This window comes from Nerophis ophidion, linkage group LG19, assembly GCF_033978795.1.
Source record: "Nerophis ophidion isolate RoL-2023_Sa linkage group LG19, RoL_Noph_v1.0, whole genome shotgun sequence".
Classification (NCBI taxonomy): domain Eukaryota; kingdom Metazoa; phylum Chordata; class Actinopteri; order Syngnathiformes; family Syngnathidae; genus Nerophis; species Nerophis ophidion.
The window spans coordinates 39,098,124-39,124,015 of NC_084629.1; the positions used below are offsets into that span (position 1 = coordinate 39,098,124).

General features: G+C 44.6%; 1 protein-coding gene across 1 annotated transcript; it reads right to left on the bottom strand.

Moving 5' to 3' along the window:
- Positions 1 to 9,632: 9,632 nt before the first annotated feature.
- On the bottom strand, positions 9,633 to 10,716 carry LOC133537798 (trace amine-associated receptor 13c-like). The gene is made up of 2 exons (XM_061878872.1): positions 10,544 to 10,716; positions 9,633 to 10,449 (listed from the first exon to the last, which is right to left on the bottom strand). The coding sequence occupies exons 1-2, from the start codon at positions 10,714 to 10,716 to the stop codon at positions 9,633 to 9,635; spliced, it is 990 nt and encodes a 329-aa protein (XP_061734856.1).
- Positions 10,717 to 25,892: the final 15,176 nt, after the last annotated feature.

A 25,892-nucleotide genomic window follows, 5' to 3' on the forward strand; every position in this document is an offset into this window, starting at 1 on the left:
GACTGGACTCTCACTGTTATGTTAGATCCACTAAGGACTGGACTCTCACTATTATGTTAGATCCACTATGGACTGGACTCTCACTATTATGTTAGATCCACTATGGACTGGACTGTCACTATTATGTTGGATCCACTATGGACTGGACTCTCACAATATTATGTTAGATCCACTATGGACTGGACTCTCTCACTATTATGTTAGATCCACTATGGACTGGACTCTCACAATATTATGTTAGATCCATTATGGACTGGACTCTCACAATATTATGTTGGATCCACTATGGACTGGACTCTCTCACTATTATGTTAGATCCACTATGGACTGGACTCTCACTATTATGTTAGATCCACTATGGACTGGACTCTCACACTATTATGTTAGATCCACTATGGACTGGACTCTCACTATTATGTTATATCGACTATGGACTGGACTGTCACTATTATGTTGGATCCACTATGGACTGGACTCTCACTATTATGTTAGATCCACTATGGACTGGACTCTCACTATTATGTTGGATCCACTATGGACTGGACTCTCACAATATTATGTTAGATCCACTATGGACTGGACTCTCTCACTATTATGTTAGATCCACTATGGACTGGACTCTCACAATATTATGTTAGATCCATTATGGATTGGACTCTCACAATATTATGTTAGATCCACTATGGACTGGACTCTCTCACTATTATGTTAGATTCACTATGGACTGGACTCTCACTATTATGTTAGATCCACTATGGACTGGACTCTCACACTATTATGTTAGATCCACTATGGACTGGACTCTCACTATTATGTTATATCGACTATGGACTGGACTGTCACTATTATGTTGGATCCACTATGGACTGGACTCTCACTATTATGTTAGATCCACTATGGACTGGACTCACACTATTATGTTAGATCCACTATGGACTGGACTCTCACACTATTATGTTAGATCCACTATTGACTGGACTGTCACTATTATGTTGGATCCACTATGGACTGGACTCTCACTATTATGCTAGATCCACTATGGACTGGACTCACACTATTATGTTAGATCCACTATGGACTGGACTCACACTATTATGTTAGATCCACTATGGACTGGACTCTTACTATTATTTTAGATCCACTATGGACTGGACTCTCACACTATTATGTTAGATCCTCTACGGACTGGACTCTCACTATTATGTTAGATCCACTATGGACTGGACTCACACTATTATGTTAGATCCACTATGGACTGGACTCTCACACTTTTATGTTAGATCCACTATTGACTGGACTGTCACTATTATGTTGGATCCACTATGGACTGGACTCTCACTATTATATTAGATCCACTATGGACTTGACTCTCACACTATTATGTTAGATCCACTATGGACTGGATTCTCACACTATTATGTTAGATCCACTATGGACTGGACTCTCACTATTATGTTAGATCCACTATGGACTGGACTCTCACACTATTATGTTAGATTCACTATAGACTGGACTCACACTATTATGTTAGATCCACTATGGACTGGACTCTTACTATTATTTTAGATCCACTATGGACTGGACTCTCACACTATTATGTTAGATCCTCTACGGACTGGACTCTCACTATTATGTTAGATCCACTATGGACTGGACTCTCACTATTATGTTAGATCCACTATGGACTGGACTCTCACACTATTATGTTAGATCCACTATGGACTGGACTCTCACACTATTATGTTAGATCCACTATGGACTGGACTCTCACTATTATGTTAGATCCACTATGGACTGGACTCTCACACTATTATGTTAGATCCACTATGGACTGGACTCTCACACTATTATGTTAGATCCACTATGGACTGGACTCTCACTATTATGTTAGATCCACTATGGACTGGACTCTCACTATTATGTTAGATCCACTATGGACTCTACTCTCACTATTATGTTAGATCCACTATAGACTGGACTCTCACTATTATGTTAGATCCACTATGGACTCTACTCTCACTATTATGTTAGATCCACTATGGACTGGACTCTCACACTATTTTGTTGGGGGGGGGGGGGGGTGTGGAGGGAAATCACCCACATCTGCGGTCCTTTCCAAGGTTCCTCATTCACATTGACATCCCACTTATGTTGGCTCTGAACAGAGGTATCGTTGTGGCTTGTGCAGCCCTTTGAGACACTAGGGCTATATGAATAAACATTGATTGATTGATTGATTGATTTCCATACTTTTCTAAATAAAGGGGACCACGAAAAATGTCATTATTGTATTAAAAAAAAATGTTAGTGTATATGAAAAATATGTTTATTATTGTCATTTAGTCCTTCAATAAAATGTCTAACATACTAGACAACGTGTCTTTTAGTAGTAAGTAAACAAACAAACAAACATATTGTGTCATTTGTACACCGATTATTTTCTACACATTATGAGGGACAAACTGTAAAAAATGGATTATTAATCCACTTGTTCTTTTACTGTTAATATCTGCTTATTTTCTGTTTGAACATGTTCTACCTACACTTCTGTTCAAATATAATAATCATTTATTCTTCTCTTCTTTGATACTTTACATTAGTTTAGGATGATACCACACAATTAGGTTTCGATCGGATACCAAGTAGTTACAGGATCATACAATAAAATATAATACCTAATAAACTTTTTCTGATGTAAAGGGTAGGTGTCGCACTGTTTTCTGTTTTAACATGTTCTATATACACTTAAATGTAATAATCACTTATTCTTCTCTTCATTAGTTTCAAATGATACCACACAATTAAGTATCGATCCGATACCAAGTAGCTACAGGATCATACATTGGTCATGTTCAAAGTCCTCATGTGTCCAGGGAGGTATTAACTGACCTTATAAAAATATTAAAAATATTTTGTGACGCTTAAAAAAATCTATATATTCATTGTAGATTGACTAGATACGCTATTGTACTTGGTATCATTACAGTGGATGCCAGGTGTAGATCCACCTGTGGCGTTTGTTTACATTGTAGGTCTTTATTGTCATTGCACAAGCACAACAAAACCTTGTTTACAGCACAAAGCCGTTTAAGATTCGACAAACAGTGTGCAGGGTTACAGAACAGGAACAAGGCGCCCCGTAAAAGATGGGAATAAGGTAAAAAAAAAATAGAATCTAGATCAGGGGTCACCAACCTTTTTGAAACCAAGAGCTACTTCTTGGGTACTGATTAATGCCAAGGGCTACCAGTTTGATACACACTTCAATAAATTGCCAGAAATAGCCAATTTGCTCAATTTACCTTTAATATATATATATATATATATATATATATATATATATATATATATATATATATATATATATATATATATATAAACACGGAAAAAATGAAAATTAAATTTTGAAACCTTGTTTATCTTCAATTTCGACTCTTTAAAAGTCCAATTTCAACCGAAAAAAAGAAGAGAAAAACTAGCTAATTCGAATCTTTTTGGAAAAAAATAAAAAAAATAATTTATGGAACATCATTAGTAATTTTTTTCTGATTAAGATTAATTTTAGAATTTTAATGACATGTTTTAAATAGGTTAAAATCCAATCTGCACTTTGTTAGAATATATAACAAATTGGACCAAGCTATATTTCTAACAAAGACAAATCATTATTTCTTCTAGATTTTCCAGAACAAAAATTTTAAAAGAAATTCAATATCAGGCTTTCCCCTGACAGTTTTTCCATGTTTTAGTTTTTTCCTCTCCTGTCTTTAGTTCCTGTCTAGTGCTCTTATTTTGTCAGCTTCCTGTCTGCTGTGTTCCTCCTCAGCTGCGGCAGATTGGCACCTGGCCACACCTGTTGCCAATCAGCCCGCTCCTAGTTATACCTGCTTTGTCTTGTCAGTTGCTGGATCGTTGTATTGTCGTTGCCACATATCACTCTTGTCGTACTACCTGTCGTGTCGTTTTGTTACAGCTACTACCTGTCATGCTACATTTTGTCCTGGTCGTCATAGCGGTAAGCTGTTTCTGTTAGCATTAGTTATTTCCAGTTTTTTTCCACTAGCTTCCATGCTAAAGTTCCTTTTTGTTTTCTTGCTCCCAGTGCTAGCTCCCTTAGTTTGTTTTTCCGCCCACGTGCGTGCTTTTTGTTCGTTCTTGTTTAGTTTGAATGAAATCACGTTTTCATATTCTATGCCTGCCTCCGTCTCTGCATCTTGGGGTTCGTCAACAACAAATAACTCTGACATTCAAAAGGCTTTGAAATAAGATTTAAATTTGATTCTACAGATCTTCTAGATTTGCCAGAATATTTTTTTTATTTGAATCATAGTAAGTGTGTGTGAATGTGAGTGTGAATGTTGTCTGTCTATTTGTGTTGGCCCTGCGATGAGGTGGCGACTTGTCCAGGGTGTACCCCGCCTTCCGCCCGATTGTAGCTGAGATAGGCGCCAGCGCCCCCCGCGACCCCGAAAGGGAATAAGCGGTAGAAAATAGATGGATGGATAAAAGTTTGAAGAAATATTTCACAAATATTTTTGTCGAAAAAACAGAAGCTGAAATGAATAATTAAATTAAAATGCATTTATTATTCTTTACAATTAAAAAAAGAACTTGAACATTGATTTAAATTGTCAGGAAAGAAGAGGTAAAAAGGTATATCTGTTTAAAAACCCAAAATCATTTTTCAGGATGTATTTTTTCTCTAAAATGGTCTTTCTTAAAGTTACTAGAAGGAAAGTAAAAAAATAAATGAATTTATTTAAACAATATTTTCTTGGATTTTCAAATTCTATTTGAGTTTTGTCTCTCTTAGAATTAAAAATGTCGAGCAAAGCGAGACCAGCTTGCTAGTAAATAAATACAATTTTAAAAATAGAGGCAGCTCACTGGTAAGTGCTGCTATTTCAGCTATTTTTAGAACAGGCCAGCGGGCGACTCATCTGGTCCTTACGGGCGACCTGGTGCCCGCGGGCACCGTGTTGGTGACCCCTGTTCTAGATAGCCAGTAAGGATATTGATTATTGATTAGACTTGGGAAATATGTATTTATTTATGTCATTATGTTAGGTTAACCCCAAAAGGGAATAAGCGGTAGAAAAATGGATGGATGGCATTATGTTAGGTTAGTCCTCTGTAGATTTGCTCGAAGGTGAAACTGAGAGGGAGGAGCTTCTCACTGCTCTTACACACACCTTCAACTTGATTCAAGGAGGTCCTCACATTGGATGTTGGATGTTGGGTGGGCTGATAAGCAGAATCTGTGCCAATAAATGTCCTTGCGTTGGTGACCCCTGATCTAGACTGTACTCCTAAGGGGGCCCAGTCTGGAGTGGGAAAAAAAACCTCCATAGCAAAGCACACATACATATTACAACATAAATCTTGAGATGTCTGGCAACAGAGGGGAGGGAGTAGGGGGCCATGGTGGCCGGCTGCAGCTCTTCAGCCACTGCCCATTCGTCCATCACCCCTATGGGATTTGCATTCAACTGGGGGGTGGGGCATATATTTGTTGTGGACGCATGTGTGTGTGTAAGCCTGGTTTAGACGTTGCATGACTTTAGTTGGAACATTTTTTTTAAATCCAAAATAAAATCTGCAGCCTCTTCAAAATAAGGTAGCATTTCCTCAGTTTTCACCCTGCTGGGTAAGACTAGTGATATTAATAAACAAACAATATTGGTCAGACATGGCCAGGTTAAGAACAGAAGACACACCCATGGACGTGCCATGGCTCATGGCCTTGTCCAGGGGCCGACACACTACCACATCACATGGACAGGTGAGTCGGGTTAAGATGGGGGCGGGGCCTATCCCTCATCACCTCCTCTGTCACCCTTTTTTTTTTTGTCTTTTTTTTTCTACAAACCCCGTTTCCATATGAGTTGGGAAATTGTGTTAGATGTAAATATAAACGGAATACAATGATTTGCAAATCCTTTTCAACCCATATTCAGTTGAATATGCTACAAAGACAACATATTTGATGTTCAAACTGATAAACTTATTTTTTATTGCAAATAATCATTAACGTTAGAATTTGATGCCAGCAACACGTGACAAAGAAGTTGGGAAAGGTGGCAATAAATACTGATAAAGTTGAGGAATGCTCATCAAACACTTATTTGCAACATCCCACAGGTGTGCAGGCTAATTGGGAACAGGTGGGTGCCATGATTGGGTATAAAAACAGCTTTCCCCAAAAAATGCTCAGTCTTTCACAAGAAAGGATGGGGCGAGGTACACCCCTTTGTCCACAACTGCGTGAGCAAATAGTCAAACAGTTTAAGAACAACGTTTCTCAAAGTGCAATTGCAAGAAATTTTGGGATTTCAACATCTACGCTCCATAATATCATCAAAAGGTTCAGAGAATCTGGAGAAATCACTCCACGTAAGCGGCATGGCCGGAAAACAACATTGAATGACCGTGACCTTCCATCCCTCAGACGGCACTGTATCAAAAACCCACATCAATCTCTAAAGGATATCACCACATGGGCTCAGGAACACTTCAGAAAACCACTGTCACTAAATACAGTTGGTGGCTACATCTGTAAGTGCAAGTTAAAGCTCTACTATGCAAAGCGAAAGCTATTTATCAACAACATCCAGAAACACCGCCGGCTTCTCTGGGCCCGAGATCATCTAAAATGGACTGATGCAAAGTGGAAAAGTGTTCTGTGGTCTGACGAGTCCACATTTCAAATTTTTTTTGGAAATATTGGAGATCGTGTCATCCGGACCAAAGGGGAAGCGAACCATCAAGACTGTTATCGACGCAAAGTTGAAAAGCCAGCATGTGTGATGGTATGGGGGTGCATTAGTGCCCAAGGCATGGGTAACTTACACATCTGTGAAGGCACCATTAATGCTGAAAGGTACATACAGGTTTTGGAGCAACATATCCAAGCAACGTTATCATGGACGCCCCTGCTTATTTCAGCCAGACAAATGTTACAACAGCGTGGCTTCGTAAAAAAAAGAGTGCGGGTACTTTCCTGGCCCGCCTGCAGTCTAGACCTGTCTCCCATGGAAAATGTGTGGCGCATTATGAAGCGTAAAATAGGACAGCGGAGACCCCGGACTGTTGAAGGACTGAAGCTCTACATAAAACAAGAATGGGAAAGAATTCCACTTTCAAAGCTTCAACAATTAGTTTCCTCATTTCCCAAACGTTTATTGAGTGTTGTTAAAGGGGAACATTAGCACAATTTCAAAAGGGTTAAAAACAATAAAAATCAGTTCCCAGTGGCTTGTTTTATTTTTCGAAGTTTTTTTCCCTAAAAAAAAGCTTTAAAGTTCTTGATTTCCGCTATTTGCGATGCGACTGTCCATTTCCCTGTGACGTCATACAGGGCTGCCAATACAAACAATATGGTGGTTACCACAGCAAGATACAGCGACATTAGCTCGGATTCAGACTCGGGTTTCAGCGGCTTAAGCGATTCAACAGATTACGCATGTATTGAAACAGATGGGCGAAGTATGGAGGCAGATAGCGAAAACGACTGGAGCAACTTAAATCCGTCGATTGGTAAGTGTTTGTTTCGCGTTAAATGTTGGTATCTAGTTTCAAATGTAGATACAGCAAGCGTAAATAGCATGTTAGCATCAATTAGCTGGCAGTCATGCTGCGACCAAATATGTCTGATTAGCACATAAGTCAACATCAACAAAACTCACCTTTGTGATTTCGTTGACTTTATTGTTGCAAATACATCTGCAGGTTATCCATACATCTCTGTGCCATGTCTGTCTTAGCATCGCCGGTAAAATGTGGAGACACTCTGGCACATTAATGGGGGTCTGGCGGCAGATTTCTTGCCAGCGGTGCAACTTGAATCCCTCCCTGTTAGTGTTGTTACACCCTCCGACAACACACCCACAAGGCATGATGTCTCCAAGGTTCCAAAAAATAGTCGAAAAACGGAAAATAACAGAGCTGAGACCTTTTGTAATGTTTTGAAAATGAAAATGGCGGGTGTATCACCTTGGAGACGTCACGTTCTGACGTCATCGCTACAAGACCGATAAACAGAAAGGCGTTTAATTCGCAAAAATTCACCCATTTAGAGTTCGAAAATCGGTTAAAAAAATATATGGTGTTTTTTCTGCAACATCAAGGTATATATTGATGCTTACATAGGTCTGCTGATAATGTTCCCCTTTAAAATAAGAAAAGGTGATCTAACACAGTGGTGAACATGCCCTTTCCCAACTTCGTTGTCACGTGTTGCTGGCATCAAAATCTAACATTAATGATTATTTGCAATAAAAAATAAGTTTATCAGTTTGAACATCAAATATGTTGTCTTTGTAATGAATTCAATTGAATATGAGTTGAAAATCATTGTATTCTGTTTATATTTACATCTAACACAATTTCCCAACTCATATGGAAACGGGGTTTGTACTTGATACTTTTATTTTGTAAAGTAAATCTGTACTTTAGATACGAGGATCTGCATCAACAACACCTGATCATACTCATCTGTTTGTCAACATGTATGTCATGATGTTATATATTATGTACACAATGTCTTATCAGGAGGATTATAGTACCGAGAACAGTTGAAGCAAAACAATTAGAGAGACCGAAAAAAAGAAAACTCAGTTGAGGTCATGAATTTATTTGGGAAATAAAAACCTGTTACTGTTTTTTTGGGTTGTTTTTTTTTTTGTCCTGTCCAGCTTCTCAGGCAAATCATATAGTTGATGTAAATGCCCATATCGACTGTTCACATTTACTTTACAAAAGAGAAGTGTAAGATACTTCTCTTGTTGTCTTATTTGAATGTGACTTTATTAAATGTATTTATATTATCATTTGGTGCAGCCGGGCCGGAGCAGGCGGGGATAGAAAGAGAAAAAAAAAAGAAAAGACAGAGGGGGAAATTGTGGGGATAAGAGGGGGATCAGACAGAGAGACAAAAACAACAATAACAACAATAGAACAACACCAGCACATACGATATGTACAAATATGATCGTAAAAGTGATAGCAAATAAGCAGTTAGTGAAATAAATAATATAGTAATGACAATGAGCATTTTTACACTAAAACTGGAGCAATACAAATAAATAATATAGTAATGACAATGAGCATTTTTACACTAAAACTGGAGCAATACAAATAAATAATATAGTAATGACAATGAGCATTTTTACACTAAAACTGGAGCAATAAAAATAAATAATATAGTAATGACAATGAGCATTTTTACACTAAAACCGGAGCAGTACAAATAAATAATATAGTAATGACAATGAGCATTTTTACACTAACACTGGAGCAATACAAATAAATAATATAGTAATGACAATGAGCATTTTTACACTAAAACTGGAGCAATACAAATACATAATATAGTAATGACAATGAGCATTTTTTCACTACAACTGGAGCAATAAAAATAAATAATATAGCAATGACAATGAGCATTTTTACTCTAAAACTGGAGCAATACAAATAAATAACATAGTAATGACAATGAGCATTTTTACACTAAAACTGGAGCAATACAAACACCAATAGAAAAAGCGCTATTGATCATGAACAAAACCAATAGATTACCTCTATTATCAACAATAAAGTTGTTCGAATGCACCTATACGTATACATAATGATAGCTAAAGTATGTTGTCTCCCCTGGAGCCGGACTTCAGTATGCGCAGGGTGACAACACATCGAACTGCTTTTCTAAACCAGGGGTAAAACAAGGTGTAAATCAACGGGTTTAAACAGGAGTTGAAGTCAAATAAGTAAACAACATAATGAGCCAATAACGATATTATTTTGTTGTCATCTGCCAGCGTAAAAGTGTAATACGGACAATAACACAAGATGAAGACAAGGATGACGACACCGAGAGTCCTGGCGGCCTTCAGCTCGGATTTCTTGGCCCTTGCGGTGACCGAACGACGTGGTTTGATGGATGTAACATGAGAGCGCATGGCTCGCGCCTGAGACACTGCAACCGTGAACACTCGCATGTACAGAATGACGATGGCGCCGAGAGGGAGGACAAAGCTCACAACGACGTCAACAACACCCGAGACGTACTCGAAACCAATGACACACTCTCCGTGGCATGACTTGTACACGGCGGGGTGGGTCAGCTGTTCCTTCAAAAGGATGCCACAGTAGGGGAAGGAGAAGAACCAACAGAGACAAACACAGAACCGAACTCTCCCCACGGTCACCCTGGTGTTGTAATGCAGAGGGTCGCAAATGGCCGCATAACGATCAGCTGATATCAGCACCATGTGTCCCACTGAAGCAAACGTCACCATGAAGATCACGTAGTTCCACAGAGAACAGAGAACATCCCCCAGAGCCCAGCAGGACGTTCTCAGGTATATCTCACCCGGCATCACCAGGAGGCCCACCAGAAAGTCAGAGACAGCGAGAGAGAGGAGGAGGAGTTGGGTGGGAGTGTGGAGCTGCCTGGAGACCAAGAACAAGTCAACTAGAGGCCTGACAAAACAAAACAGGCGGAGACATCCAGCTTGACAAATTTCAGGATGAAAAAAAAATGTACCTAAAGTGGGAGATTGAGATGATAACCAGCAGGTTGAGAAAGACAGTGAAGACACAGATAACGGACAGCAGAACCGTCAGAAGAATATCACCAGACCAATGAGACCTGGGCTTCTTGCAGGAGATGTTGCCTAGTTGGGGAAAGCAGAGCTCTGATTGGTCCTCGGTCTCCATCGTCGGGCGGACCAACAGATGAGTCCGAACTTCTCTCTTCCACGTCGTTCTTTTGTATCGTCATTGATGCTCGTTCCTCCCCTCAGTGAGCCGACGTCATCCATCCATTGCAACCTCATTGGCGGATCGTCTTCCACTTCCAGCGAATCAAGTCCCAATCGACAACTTTGGCCTCGCATCCTGAATACCGTTTTTTGGCCTCAGATCTGATTTAATTTTAAGTCCTGATACAATATTTTAGTGATAGATTATAGACCGTAAAACATTTCCATAGCAAGTATCAATCAATCAATCAATGTTTACTTATATAGCCCTAAATCACTAGTGTCTCAAAGGGCTGCACAAACCACTACGACATCCTCGGTAGGCCCACATAAGGGCAAGGAAAACTCACACCCAGTGGGACGTCGGTGACAATGATGACTATGAGAACATGATACTGTGAAAGATCAATCCACAATGGATCCAACACAGTCGCGAGAGTCCAGTCCAAAGCGGATCCAACACAGCAGCGAGAGTCCCGTTCACAGCGGAGCCAGCAGGAAACCAACCCAAGCGAAGGCGGATCAGCAGCGCAGAGATGTCCCCAGCCGATACACAGGCGAGCAGTACATGGCCACCGGATCGGACCGGACTCCCTCCACAAAGGAGAGTGGGACATAGAAGAAAAAGAAAAGAAACGGCAGATCAACTGGTCTAAAAAGGGAGTCTATTTAATGGCTAGAGTATACAAATGAGTTTTAAGGTGAGACTTAAATGCTTCTACTGAGGTAGCATCTCGAACTTTTACCGGGAGGGCATTCCAGAGTACTGGAGCCCGAAATGAAAAAGCTCTACAGCCCGCAGACTTTTTTTGGGCTTTGGGGATCACTAATAAGCCGGAGTCTTTTGAACGCAGATTTCTTGCCGGGACATATGGTACAATACAATCGGCAAGATAGGATGGAGCTAGACCGTGTAGTATTTTATACGTAAGTAGTAAAACCTTAAAGTCACATCTTAAGTGCACAGGAAGCCAGTGCAGGTGAGGCAGTATAGGTATATATGTATGTATATATGTATATAAAGGTATATACAGTACAGGCGTAATGTGATCAAACTTTCTTGTTCTAAACTAAACACGAAAACACATTTTATAAAGTCTATTTTATTACTGAGAATCAGCACCTCCAAGTCCGAGTCCATGGTTCTCGCCCGGAAAAGGGTGGAGTGCCATCTCCGGGTTAGGGAGGAGACCCTGCCCCAAGTGGAGGAGTTCAAGTACCTAGGAGTCTTGTTCACGAGTGGGGGAAGAGTGGATGGTGAGATCGACAGGCGGATCGGTGCGGCGTCTTCAGTAATGCGGACGTTGTATCGATCCGTTGTGGTGAAGAAGGAGCTGAGCCGGAAGGCAAAGCTCTCAATTTACCGGTCGATCTACGTTCCCATCCTCACCTATGGTCATGAGCTTTGGGTCATGACCGAAAGGATATGATCAAGGGTACAAGTGGCCGAAATGAGTTTGGGTCTCTCCCTTAGAGATGAAGTGAATTATATTTATATAGCGCTTTTTCTCTAGTGACTCAAAGCGCTTTACATAGTGAAACCCAATTCAAACCAGTGTGGGTGGCACTGGGAGCAGGTGGGTAAAGTGTCTTGCCCAAGGACACAACGGCAGTGACTAGGATGGCGGAAGCGGGAATCGAACCTGCAACCCTCAAGTTGCTGGCACGGCCACTCTACCAACCGAGCTAAACCGAGATAGGGTGAGAAGCTCTGCCATCCGGGAGGAACTCAACGTGAAGCCGCTGCTCCTCCACATGGAGAGGAGCCAGATGAGGTGGTTCGGGCATCTGGTCAGGATGCCACCCGAACGCCTCCCTAGGGAGGTGTTTAGGGCACGTCCAGCTGGTAGGAGGCCACGCGGAAGACCCAGGACACGTTGGGAAGACTATGTCTCCCGGCTGGCCTGGGAACGCCTCGGGATCCCCCGGGAAGAGCTAGACGAAGTGGCTTGAGAGAGGGAAGTCTGGGCTTCACTGCTTAGGCTGCTGCCCCCGCGACCCGACCTCGGATAAGCGGAAGATGATGGATGAATGGTATTTTATTACATTTTTAGTTTGCTCGAAACGACCCTAAAAGTTGACCTCCATCCATCCATCCATTTTATACCACTTATTCCCTTTGGGGTCGAGGGGGGCGGTGGCGCCTATCTCAGCTACAATCGGGCAGAAGGCGGCGTACACCTTGGACAAGTCGCCACTTCATCGCAGTAAAAGTCGACCTGAAATTAGTATTGCTTACATACTAAGACTATACCGGTCCTTGGTATCATCCATCCATCCATCCATGTTCTACCGCTTATTCCCTTTTAGGGGTCGCGGGCGCCTATCTCAGCTACAATCGGGCAGAAGGCGGCGTACACCTTGGACAAGTCGCCACTTCATCGCAGTAAAAGTCGACCTGAAATTAGTATTGCTTACATACTAAGACTATACCGGTCCTTGGTATCATCCATCCATCCATCCTTTTTCTACCGCTTATTCCCTTTTAGGGGTCGCGGGGGGTGCTGGCTCCTATTTCAGCTACAATCAGGCAGAAGGCGGCATACACCTTGGACAAGTCGCCACTTCATCGCAGTAAAAGTCGACCTGAAATTAGTATTGCTTACATACTAAGACTATACCGGTCCTTGGTATCATCCATCCATCCATCCTTTTTCTACCGCTTATTCCCTTTTAGGGGTCGCGGGGGGTGCTGGCTCCTATTTCAGCTACAATCGGGCGGAAGGCGGCGTACACCTTGGACAAGTCGCCACTTCATCGCAGTAAAAGTCGACCTAAAATTAGTATTGCTTACATACTAAGACTATACTGGTCCTTGGTATCATCCATCCATCCATCCATCCATTTTCTACCGCTTATTCCCTTTTAGGGGGCGCTGGCGCCTATTTCAGCTACAATCGGGCAGAAGGCGGCGTACACCTTGGACAAGTCGCCACTTCATCGCAGTAAAAGTCGACCTAAAATTAGTATTGCTTACATACTAAGACTATACTGGTCCTTGGTATAATCCATCCATCCATCCATCCATTTTCTACCGCTTATTCCCTTTTAGGGGTCGCGGGCGCCTATCTCAGCTACAATCGGGCAGAAGGCGGCGTACACCTTGGACAAGTCGCCACTTCATCGCAGTAAAAGTCGACCTGAAATTAGTATTGCTTACATACTAAGACTATACCGGTCCTTGGTATCATCCATCCATCCATCCATGTTCTACCGCTTATTCCCTTTTAGGGGTCGCGGGGGGCGCTGGCGCCTATCTCAGCTACAATCGGGCAGAAGGCGGCGTACACCTTGGACAAGTCGCCACTTCATCGCAGTAAAAGTCGACCTAAAATTAGTATTGCTTACATACTAAGACTATACCGGTCCTTGGTATCATCCATCCATCCATCCATTTTCTACCGCTTATTCCCTTTTAGGCGGCGCTGGCGCCTATCTCAGCTACAATCGGGCAGAAGGCGGCGTACACCTTGGACAAGTCGCCACTTCATCGCAGTAAAAGTCGACCTAAAATTAGTATTGCTTACATACTAAGACTATACCGGTCCTTGGTATCATCCATCCATCCATCCATTTTCTACCGCTTATTCCCTTTTAGGCGGCGCTGGCGCCTATCTCAGCTACAATCGGGCAGAAGGCGGCGTACACCTTGGACAAGTCGCCACTTCATCGCAGTAAAAGTCGACCTGAAATTAGTATTGCTTACATACTAAGACTATACCGGTCCTTGGTATCATCCATCCATCCATCCATTTTCTACCGCTTATTCCCTTTTAGGCGGCGCTGGCGCCTATCTCAGCTACAATCGGGCAGAAGGCGGCGTACACCTTGGACAAGTCGCCATTTCATCGCAGTAAAAGTCGACCTGAAATTAGTATTGCTTACATACTAAGACTATACCGGTCCTTGGTATCATCCATCCATCCATCCATGTTCTACCGCTTATTCCCTTTTAGGGGTCGCGGGCGCCTATCTCAGCTACAATCGGGCAGAAGGCGGCGTACACCTTGGACAAGTCGCCACTTCATCGCAGTAAAAGTCGACCTGAAATTAGTATTGCTTACATACTAAGACTATACCGGTCCTTGGTATCATCCATCCATCCATCCTTTTTCTACCGCTTATTCCCTTTTAGGGGTCGCGGGGGGTGCTGGCTCCTATTTCAGCTACAATCAGGCAGAAGGCGGCATACACCTTGGACAAGTCGCCACTTCATCGCAGTAAAAGTCGACCTGAAATTAGTATTGCTTACATACTAAGACTATACCGGTCCTTGGTATCATCCATCCATCCATCCTTTTTCTACCGCTTATTCCCTTTTAGGGGTCGCGGGGGGTGCTGGCTCCTATTTCAGCTACAATCGGGCGGAAGGCGGTGTACACCTTGGACAAGTCGCCACTTCATCGCAGTAAAAGTCGACCTAAAATTAGTATTGCTTACATACTAAGACTATACTGGTCCTTGGTATCATCCATCCATCCATCCATCCATTTTCTACCGCTTATACCCTTTTAGGGGGCGCTGGCGCCTATTTCAGCTACAATCGGGCAGAAGGCGGCGTACACCTTGGACAAGTCGCCACTTCATCGCAGTAAAAGTCGACCTAAAATTAGTATTGCTTACATACTAAGACTATACTGGTCCTTGGTATCATCCATCCATCCATCCATCCATTTTCTACCGCTTATTCCCTTTTAGGGGTCGCGGGCGCCTATCTCAGCTACAATCGGGCAGAAGGCGGCGTACACCTTGGACAAGTCGCCACTTCATCGCAGTAAAAGTCGACCTGAAATTAGTATTGCTTACATACTAAGACTATACCGGTCCTTGGTATCATCCATCCATCCATCCATGTTCTACCGCTTATTCCCTTTTAGGGGTCGCGGGGGGCGCTGGCGCCTATCTCAGCTACAATCGGGCAGAAGGCGGCGTACACCTTGGACAAGTCGCCACTTCATCGCAGTAAAAGTCGACCTAAAATTAGTATTGCTTACATACTAAGACTATACCGGTCCTTGGTATCATCCATCCATCCATCCATTTTCTACCGCTTATTCCCTTTTAGGGGGCGCTGGCGCCTATCTCAGCTACAATCGGGCAGAAGGCGGCGTACACCTTGGACAAGTCGCCACTTCATCGCAGTAAAAGTCGACCTAAAATTAGTATTGCTTACATACTAAGACTATACCGGTCCTTGGTATCATCCATCCATCCATCCATTTTCTACCGCTTATTCCCTTTTAGGCGGCGCTGGCGCCTATCTCAGCTACAATCGGGCAGAAGGCGGCGTACACCTTGGACAAGTCGCCACTTCATCGCAGTAAAAGTCGACCTAAAATTAGTATTGCTTACATACTAAGACTATACCGGTCCTTGGTATCATCCATCCATGTTCTACCGCTTATTCCCTTTTAGGGGTCGCGGGGGGTGCTGGCTCCTATTTCAGCTACAATCAGGCAGAAGGCGGCGTACACCTTGGACAAGTCGCCACTTCATCGCAGTAAAAGTCGACCTAAAATTAGTATTGCTTACATACTAAGACTATACCGGTCCTTGGTATCATCCATCCATCCATCCTTGTTCTACCGCTTATTCCCTTTTAGGGGTCGCGGGCGCCTATCTCAGCTACAATCGGGCAGAAGGCGGCGTACACCTTGGACAAGTCGCCACTTCATCGCAGTAAAAGTCGACCTGAAATTAGTATTGCTTACATATTAAGACTATACCGGTCCTTGGTATCATCCATCCATCCATCCATTTTCTACCGCTTATTCCCTTTTAGGGGTCGCGGGGGGTGCTGGCTCCTATTTCAGCTACAATCAGGCAGAAGGCGGCGTACACCTTGGACAAGTCGCCACTTCATCGCAGTAAAAGTCGACCTAAAATTAGTATTGCTTACATACTAAGACTATACTGGTCCTTGGTATCATCCATCCATCCATCCATCCATTTTCTACCACTTATTCCCTTTTAGGGGGCGCTGGCGCCTATTTCAGCTACAATCGGGCAGAAGGCGGCGTACACCTTGGACAAGTCGCCACTTCATCGCAGTAAAAGTCGACCTAAAATTAGTATCGCTTACATACTAAGACTATACCGGTCCTTGGTATCATCCATCCATCCATCCATTTTCTACCGCTTATTCCCTTTTAGGGGTCGCGGGGGGCGCCGGCGCCTATCTCAGCTACAATTGGGCGGAAGGCGGCGTACACCTTGGACAAGTCGCCCCTTCATCGCAGTAAAAGTCGACCTAAAATTAGTATTGCTTACATACTAAGACTATACCGGTCCTTGGTATCATCCATCCATCCATCCATTTTCTACCGCTTATTCCCTTTTAGGGGTCGCGGGGGGCGCCGGCGCCTATCTCAGCTACAATTGGGCGGAAGGCGGCGTACACCTTGGACAAGTCGCCCCTTCATCGCAGTAAAAGTCGACCTAAAATTAGTATTGCTTACATACTAAGACTATACCGGTCCTTGGTATCATCCATCCATCCATCCATTTTCTACCGCTTGTTCCCTTTTAGGGGTCGCGGGGGGCGCTGGCGCCTATCTCAGCTACAATCGGGCAGAAGGCGGCGTACACCTTGGACAAGTCGCCCCTTCATCGCAGTAAAAGTCGACCTAAAATTAGTATTGCTTACATACTAAGACTATACTGGTCCTTTGTATCATCCATCCATCCATTTTCTACCGCTTATTCCCTTTTAGGGGGCGCTGGCGCCTATTTCAGCTACAATCGGGCAGAAGGCGGCGTACACCTTGGACAAGTCGCCACTTCATCGCAGTAAAAGTCGACCTAAAATTAGTATTGCTTACATACTAAGACTATACCGGTCCTTTGTATCATCCATCCATTTTCTACCGCTTATTCCCTTTTAGGGGTCGCGGGGGGCGCTGGCGCCTATCTCAGCTCCAATCGGGCTGAAGGCAGTGTACACCTTGGACAAGTCGCCACATCATCGCAGTAAAAGTCGACCTAAAATTAGTATTGCTTACATACTAAGACTATACCGGTCCTTGGTATCATCCATCCATCCATCCATTTTCTACCGCTTATTCCCTTTTAAGGGTTGCTGGCGCCTATCTCAGCTACAATCGGGCACAAGAAGGCGTACACCTTGGACAAGTCGCCCCTTCATCGCAGTAAAAGTCGACCTAAAATTAGTATTGCTTACATCTATACCGGTCCTTGGTATCATCCATCCATCCATCCATTTTCTACCGCTTATTCCCTTTTAGGGGTCGCGGGGGGTGCTGGCTCCTATTTCAGCTACAATCGGGCAGAAGGCGGCGTACACCTTGGACAAGTCGCCACTTCATCGCAGTAAAAGTCGACCTAAAATTAGTATTGCTTACATACTAAGACTATACCGGTCCTTGGTATCATCCATCGGTCCATCCATTTTCTACCGCTTATTCCCTTTTAGGGGGCGCTGGCGCCTATCTCAGCTACAATCGGGCAGAAGGCGGCGTACACCTTGGACAAGTCACCACTTCATCGCAGTAAAAGTCGACTTAAAATTAGTATTGCTTACATACTAAGACTATACCGGTCCTTGGTATCATCCATCCATCCATCAATTTTCTACCGCTTATTCCCTTTTAGGGGTTGCTGGCGCCTATCTCAGCTACAATCGGGCACAAGGCGGCGTACACCTTGGACAAGTCGCCCCTTCATCGCAGTAAAAGTCGACCTAAAATTAGTATTGCTTACATACTGAGACTATACCGGTCCTTGGTATCATCCATCCATGCATCCATTTTCTACCGCTTATTCCCTTTTAGGGATCGCGGGGGGCGCTGGCGCCTATCTCAGCTACAATCGGGCAGAAGGCGGCGTACACCTTGGACAAGTCGCCCCTTCATCGCAGTAAAAGTCGACCTAAAATTAGTATTGCTTACATACTAAGACTATACCGGTCCTTGGTATCATCCATCCATCCATCCATTTTCTACCGCTTATTCCCTTTTAGGGGTCGCGGGGGGTGCTGGCTCCTATTTCAGCTACAATCGGGCAGAAGGCGGCGTACACCTTGGACAAGTCGCCCCTTCATCGCAGTAAAAGTCGACCTAAAATTAGTATTGCTTACATACTAAGACTATACCGGTCCTTGGTATCATCCATCCATCCATCCATTTTCTACCGCTTATTCCCTTTTAGGGGGCGCTGGCGCCTATCTCAGCTACAATCGGGCGGAAGGCGGCGTACACCTTGGACAAGTCGCCACTTCATCGCAGTAAAAGTCGACCTAAAATTAGTATTGCTTACATACTAAGACTATACCGGTCCTTGGTATCATCCATCCATCCATCCATTTTCTACCGCTTATTCCCTTTTAGGGGGCGCTGGCGCCTATCTCAGCTACAATCGGGCAGAAGGCGGCGTACACCTTGGACAAGTCGCCCCTTCATCGCAGTAAAAGTCGACCTAAAATTAGTATTGCTTACATACTAAGACTATACCGGTCCTTGGTATCATCCATCGGTCCATCCATTTTCTACCGCTTATTCCCTTTTAGGGGGCGCTGGCGCCTATCTCAGCTACAATCGGGCAGAAGGCGGCGTACACCTTGGACAAGTCGCCACTTCATCGCAGTAAAAGTCGACCTAAAATTAGTATTGCTTACATACTAAGACTATACCGGTCCTTGGTATCATCCATCCATCCATCCATTTTCTACCGCTTATTCCCTTTTAGGGGGCGCTGGCGCCTATCTCAGCTACAATCGGGCAGAAGGCGGCGTACACCTTGGACAAGTCACCACTTCATCGCAGTAAAAGTCGACTTAAAATTAGTATTGCTTACATACTAAGACTATACCGGTCCTTGGTATCATCCATCCATCCATCAATTTTCTACCGCTTATTCCCTTTTAGGGGTGGCGGGGGGCGCTGGCGCCTTTCTCAGCTACAATCGGGCAGAAGGCGGCGTACACCTTGGACAAGTCGCCACTTCATCGCAGTAAAAGTCGACCTAAAATTAGTATTGCTTACATACTAAGACTATACCGGTCCTTGGTATCATCCATCCATCCATCCATTTTCTACCGCTTATTCCCTTTTAGGGGTGGCGGGGGGCGCTGGCGCCTTTCTCAGCTACAATCGGGCAGAAGGCGGCGTACACCTTGGACAAGTCGCCACTTCATCGCAGTAAAAGTCGACCTAAAATTAGTATTGCTTACATACTAAGACTATACCGGTCCTTGGTATCATCCATCCATCCACCCATTTTCTACCGCTTATTCCCTTTTAGGGGTTGCTGGCGCCTATCTCAGCTACAATCGGGCACAAGGCGGCGTACACCTTGGACAAGTCGCCCCTTCATCGCAGTAAAAGTCGACCTAAAATTAGTATTGCTTACATACTGAGACTATACCGGTCCTTGGTATCATCCATCCATGCATCCATTTTCTACCGCTTATTCCTTTTTAGGGGTCGCGGGGGGCGCTGGCGCCTATCTCAGCTACAATCGGGCAGAAGGCGGCGTACACCTTGGACAAGTCGCCCCTTCATCGCAGTAAAAGTCGACCTAAAATTAGTATTGCTTACATACTAAGACTATACCGGTCCTTGGTATCATCCATCCATCCATCCATTTTCTACCGCTTATTCCCTTTTAGGGGTCGCGGGGGGTGCTGGCTCCTATTTCAGCTACAATCGGGCAGAAGGCGGCGTACACCTTGGACAAGTCGCCACTTCATCGCAGTAAAAGTCGACCTAAAATTAGTATTGCTTACATACTAAGACTATACCGGTCCTTGGTATCATCCATCCATCCATCCATTTTCTACCGCTTATTCCCTTTTAGGGGGCGCTGGCGCCTATCTCAGCTACAATCGGGCGGAAGGCGGCGTACACCTTGGACAAGTCGCCACTTCATCGCAGTAAAAGTCGACCTAAAATTAGTATTGCTTACATACTAAGACTATACCGGTCCTTGGTATCATCCATCCATCCATCCATTTTCTACCGCTTATTCCCTTTTAGGGGGCGCTGGCGCCTATCTCAGCTACAATCGGGCAGAAGGCGGCGTACACCTTGGACAAGTCGCCCCTTCATCGCAGTAAAAGTCGACCTAAAATTAGTATTGCTTACATACTAAGACTATACCGGTCCTTGGTATCATCCATCCATCCATCCATTTTCTACCGCTTATTCCCTTTTAGGGGGCGCTGGCGCCTATCTCAGCTACAATCGGGCAGAAGGCGACGTACACCTTGGACAAGTCGCCACTTCATCGCAGTAAAAGTCGACCTAAAATAAGTATTGCTTACATACTAAGACTATACCGGTCCTTGGTATCATCCATCCATCCATCCATTTCCTACCGCTTATTCCCTTTTTAGGGTTGTGGGGGGCGCTGGCGCCTATCTCAGCTACAATCGGGCAGAAGGCGGCGTACACCTTGGACAAGTCGCCCCTTCATCGCAGTAAAAGTCGACATAAAATTAGTATTGCTTACATACTAAGACTATACCGGTCCTTGGTATCATCCATCCATCCATCCATTTTCTACCGCTTATTCCCTTTTTCCCTTTTAGGGGTCGCTGGCGCCTATCTCAGCTAAAATCGGGCAGAAGGCGGCGTACACCTTGGACAAGTCGCCACTTCATCGCAGTAAAAGTCGACCTAAAATTAGTATTGCTTACATACTAAGACTATACCGGTCCTTGGTATCATCCATCCATCCATCCATTTTCTACCGCTTATTCCCTTTTAGGGGGCGCTGGCGCCTATCTCAGCTACAATCGGGCAGAAGGCGGCGTACACCTTGGACAAGTCGCCCCTTCATCGCAGTAAAAGTCGACCTAAAATTAGTATTGCTTACATACTAAGACTATACCGGTCCTTGGTATCATCCATCCATCCATCCATTTTCTACCGCTTATTCCCTTTTAGGGGTTGCGGGGGGTGCTGGCTCCTATTTCAGCTACAATCGGGCAGAAGGCGGCGTACACCTTGGACAAGTCGCCACTTCATCGCAGTAAAAGTCGACCTAAAATTAGTATTGCTTACATACTAAGACTATACCGGTCCTTGGTATCATCCATCCATCTATCCATCCATTTTCTACCGCTTTTTCCCTTTTAGGGGCGCTGGCGCCTATTTCAGCTACAATCGGGCAGAAGGCGGCGTACACCTTGGACAAGTCGCCACTTCATCGCAGTAAAAGTCGACCTGAAATTAGTATTGCTTACATACTAAGACTATACCGGTCCTTGGTATCATCCATCCATCCATCCATGTTCTACCGCTTATTCCCTTTTAGGGGTCGCGGGCGCCTATCTCAGCTACAATCGGGCAGAAGGCGGCGTACACCTTGGACAAGTCGCCACTTCATCGCAGTAAAAGTCGACCTGAAATTAGTATTGCTTACATACTAAGACTATACCGGTCCTTGGTATCATCCATCCATCCATCCTTTTTCTACCGCTTATTCCCTTTTAGGGGTCGCGGGGGGTGCTGGCTCCTATTTCAGCTACAATCAGGCAGAAGGCGGCATACACCTTGGACAAGTCGCCACTTCATCGCAGTAAAAGTCGACCTGAAATTAGTATTGCTTACATACTAAGACTATACCGGTCCTTGGTATCATCCATCCATCCATCCTTTTTCTACCGCTTATTCCCTTTTAGGGGTCGCGGGGGGTGCTGGCTCCTATTTCAGCTACAATCGGGCGGAAGGCGGCGTACACCTTGGACAAGTCGCCACTTCATCGCAGTAAAAGTCGACCTAAAATTAGTATTGCTTACATACTAAGACTATACTGGTCCTTGGTATCATCCATCCATCCATCCATCCATTTTCTACCGCTTATTCCCTTTTAGGGGGCGCTGGCGCCTATTTCAGCTACAATCGGACAGAAGGCGGCGTACACCTTGGACAAGTCGCCACTTCATCGCAGTAAAAGTCGACCTAAAATTAGTATTGCTTACATACTAAGACTATACTGGTCCTTGGTATCATCCATCCATCCATCCATCCATTTCTACCGCTTATTCCCTTTTAGGGGTCGCGGGCGCCTATCTCAGCTACAATCGGGCAGAAGGCGGCGTACACCTTGGACAAGTCGCCACTTCATCGCAGTAAAAGTCGACCTGAAATTAGTATTGCTTACATACTAAGACTATACCGGTCCTTGGTATCATCCATCCATCCATCCATGTTCTACCGCTTATTCCCTTTTAGGGGTCGCGGGGGGCGCTGGCGCCTATCTCAGCTACAATCGGGCAGAAGGCGGCGTACACCTTGGACAAGTCGCCACTTCATCGCAGTAAAAGTCGACCTAAAATTAGTATTGCTTACATACTAAGACTATACCGGTCCTTGGTATCATCCATCCATCCATCCATTTTCTACCGCTTATTCCCTTTTAGGCGGCGCTGGCGCCTATCTCAGCTACAATCGGGCAGAAGGCGGCGTACACCTTGGACAAGTCGCCACTTCATCGCAGTAAAAGTCGACCTAAAATTAGTATTGCTTACATACTAAGACTATACCGGTCCTTGGTATCATCCATCCATCCATCCATGTTCTACCGCTTATTCCCTTTTAGGGGTCGCGGGGGGTGCTGGCTCCTATTTCAGCTACAATCAGGCAGAAGGCGGCGTACACCTTGGACAAGTCGCCACTTCATCGCAGTAAAAGTCGACCTAAAATTAGTATTGCTTACATACTAAGACTATACCGGTCCTTGGTATCATCCATCCATCCATCCATGTTCTACCGCTTATTCCCTTTTAGGGGTCGCGGGCGCCTATCTCAGCTACAATCGGGCAGAGGGCGGCGTACACCTTGGACAAGTCGCCACTTCATCGCAGTAAAAGTCGACCTGAAATTAGTATTGCTTACATACTAAGACTATACCGGTCCTTGGTATCATCCATCCATCCATCCATTTTCTACCGCTTATTCCCTTTTAGGGGTCGCGGGGGGTGTTGGCTCCTATTTCAGCTACAATCAGGCAGAAGGCGGCGTACACCTTGGACAAGTCGCCACTTCATCGCAGTAAAAGTCGACCTAAAATTAGTATTGCTTACATACTAAGACTATACTGGTCCTTGGTATCATCCATCCATCCATCCATCCATTTTCTACCGCTTATTCCCTTTTAGGGGGCGCTGGCGCCTATTTCAGCTACAATCGGGCAGAAGGCGGCGTACACCTTGGACAAGTCGCCACTTCATCGCAGTAAAAGTCGACCTAAAATTAGTATTGCTTACATACTAAGACTATACCGGTCCTTGGTATCATCCATCCATCCATCCATTTTCTACCGCTTATTCCCTTTTAGGGGTCGCGGGGGGCGCCGGCGCCTATCTCAGCTACAATTGGGCGGAAGGCGGCGTACACCTTGGACAAGTCGCCCCTTCATCGCAGTCAAAGTCGACCTAAAATTAGTATTGCTTACATACTAAGACTATACCGGTCCTTGGTATCATCCATCCATCCATCCATTTTCTACCGCTTATTCCCTTTTAGGGGGCGGTGGCGCCTATCTCAGCTACAATCGGGCAGAGGCGACGTACACCTTGGACAAGTCGCCACTTCATCGCAGTAAAAGTCGACCTAAAATTAGTATTGCTTACATACAAAGACTATACCGGTCCTTGGTATCATCCATCCATCCATCCATTTTCTACCGCTTATTCCCTTTTAGGGGTCGCGGGGGGCGCTGGCGCCTATCTCAGCTACAATCGGGCAGAAGGCGGCGTACACCTTGGACAAGTCGCCACTTCATCGCAGTAAAAGTCGACCTAAAATTAGTATTGCTTACATACTAAGACTATACTGGTCCTTTGTATCATCCATCCATCCATTTTCTACCGCTTATTCCCTTTTAGGGGGCGCTGGCGCCTATTTCAGCTACAATCGGGCAGAAGGCGGCGTACACCTTGGACAAGTCGGCACTTCATCGCAGTAAAAGTCGACCTAAAATTAGTATTGCTTACATACTAAGACTATACTGGTCCTTGGTATCTTCCATCCATCCATCCATTTTCTACCGCTTATTCCCTTTTAGGGGGCGCTGGCGCCTATCTCAGCTACAATCGGGCAGAACACGGCGTACACCTTGGACTAGTCACCACTTCATCGCAGTAAAAGTCGACTTAAAATTAGTATTGCTTACATACTAAGACTATACCGGTCCTTGGTATCATCCATCCATCCATCAATTTTCTACCGCTTATTCCCTTTTAGGGGTGGCGGGGGGCGCTGGCGCCTTTCTCAGCTACAATCGGGCAGAAGGCGGCGTACACCTTGGACAAGTCGCCACTTCATCGCAGTAAAAGTCGACCTAAAATTAGTATTGCTTACATACTAAGACTATACCGGTCCTTTGTATCATCCATCCATTTTCTACCGCTTATTCCCTTTTAGGGGTCGCGGGGGGCGCTGGCGCCTATCTCAGCTCCAATCGGGCTGAAGGCAGTGTACACCTTGGACAAGTCGCCACATCATCGCAGTAAAAGTCGACCTAAAATTAGTATTGCTTACATACTAAGACTATACCGGTCCTTGGTATCATCCATCCATCCATCCATTTTCTACCGCTTATTCCCTTTTAGGGGTTGCTGGCGCCTATCCCAGCTACAATCGGGCACAAGGCGGCGTACACCTTGGACAAGTCGCCCCTTCATCGCAGTAAAAGTCGACCTAAAATTAGTATTGCTTACATACTAAGACTATACCGGTCCTTGGTATCATCCATCCATCCATCCATTTTCTACCGCTTATTCCCTTTTAGGGGTCGCGGGGGGTGCTGGCTCCTATTTCAGCTACAATCGGGCAGAAGGCGGCGTACACCTTGGACAAGTCGCCACTTCATCGCAGTAAAAGTCGACCTAAAATTAGTATTGCTTACGTACTAAGACTATACCGGTCCTTGGTATCATCCATCGGTCCATCCATTTTCTACCGCTTATTCCCTTTTAGGGGGCGCTGGCGCCTATCTCAGCTACAATCGGGCAGAAGGCGGCGTACACCTTGGACAAGTCGCCACTTCATCGCAGTAAAAGTCGACCTAAAATTAGTATTGCTTACATACTAAGACTATACTGGTCCTTTGTATCATCCATCCATCCATTTTCTACCGCTTATTCCCTTTTAGGGGGCGCTGGCGCCT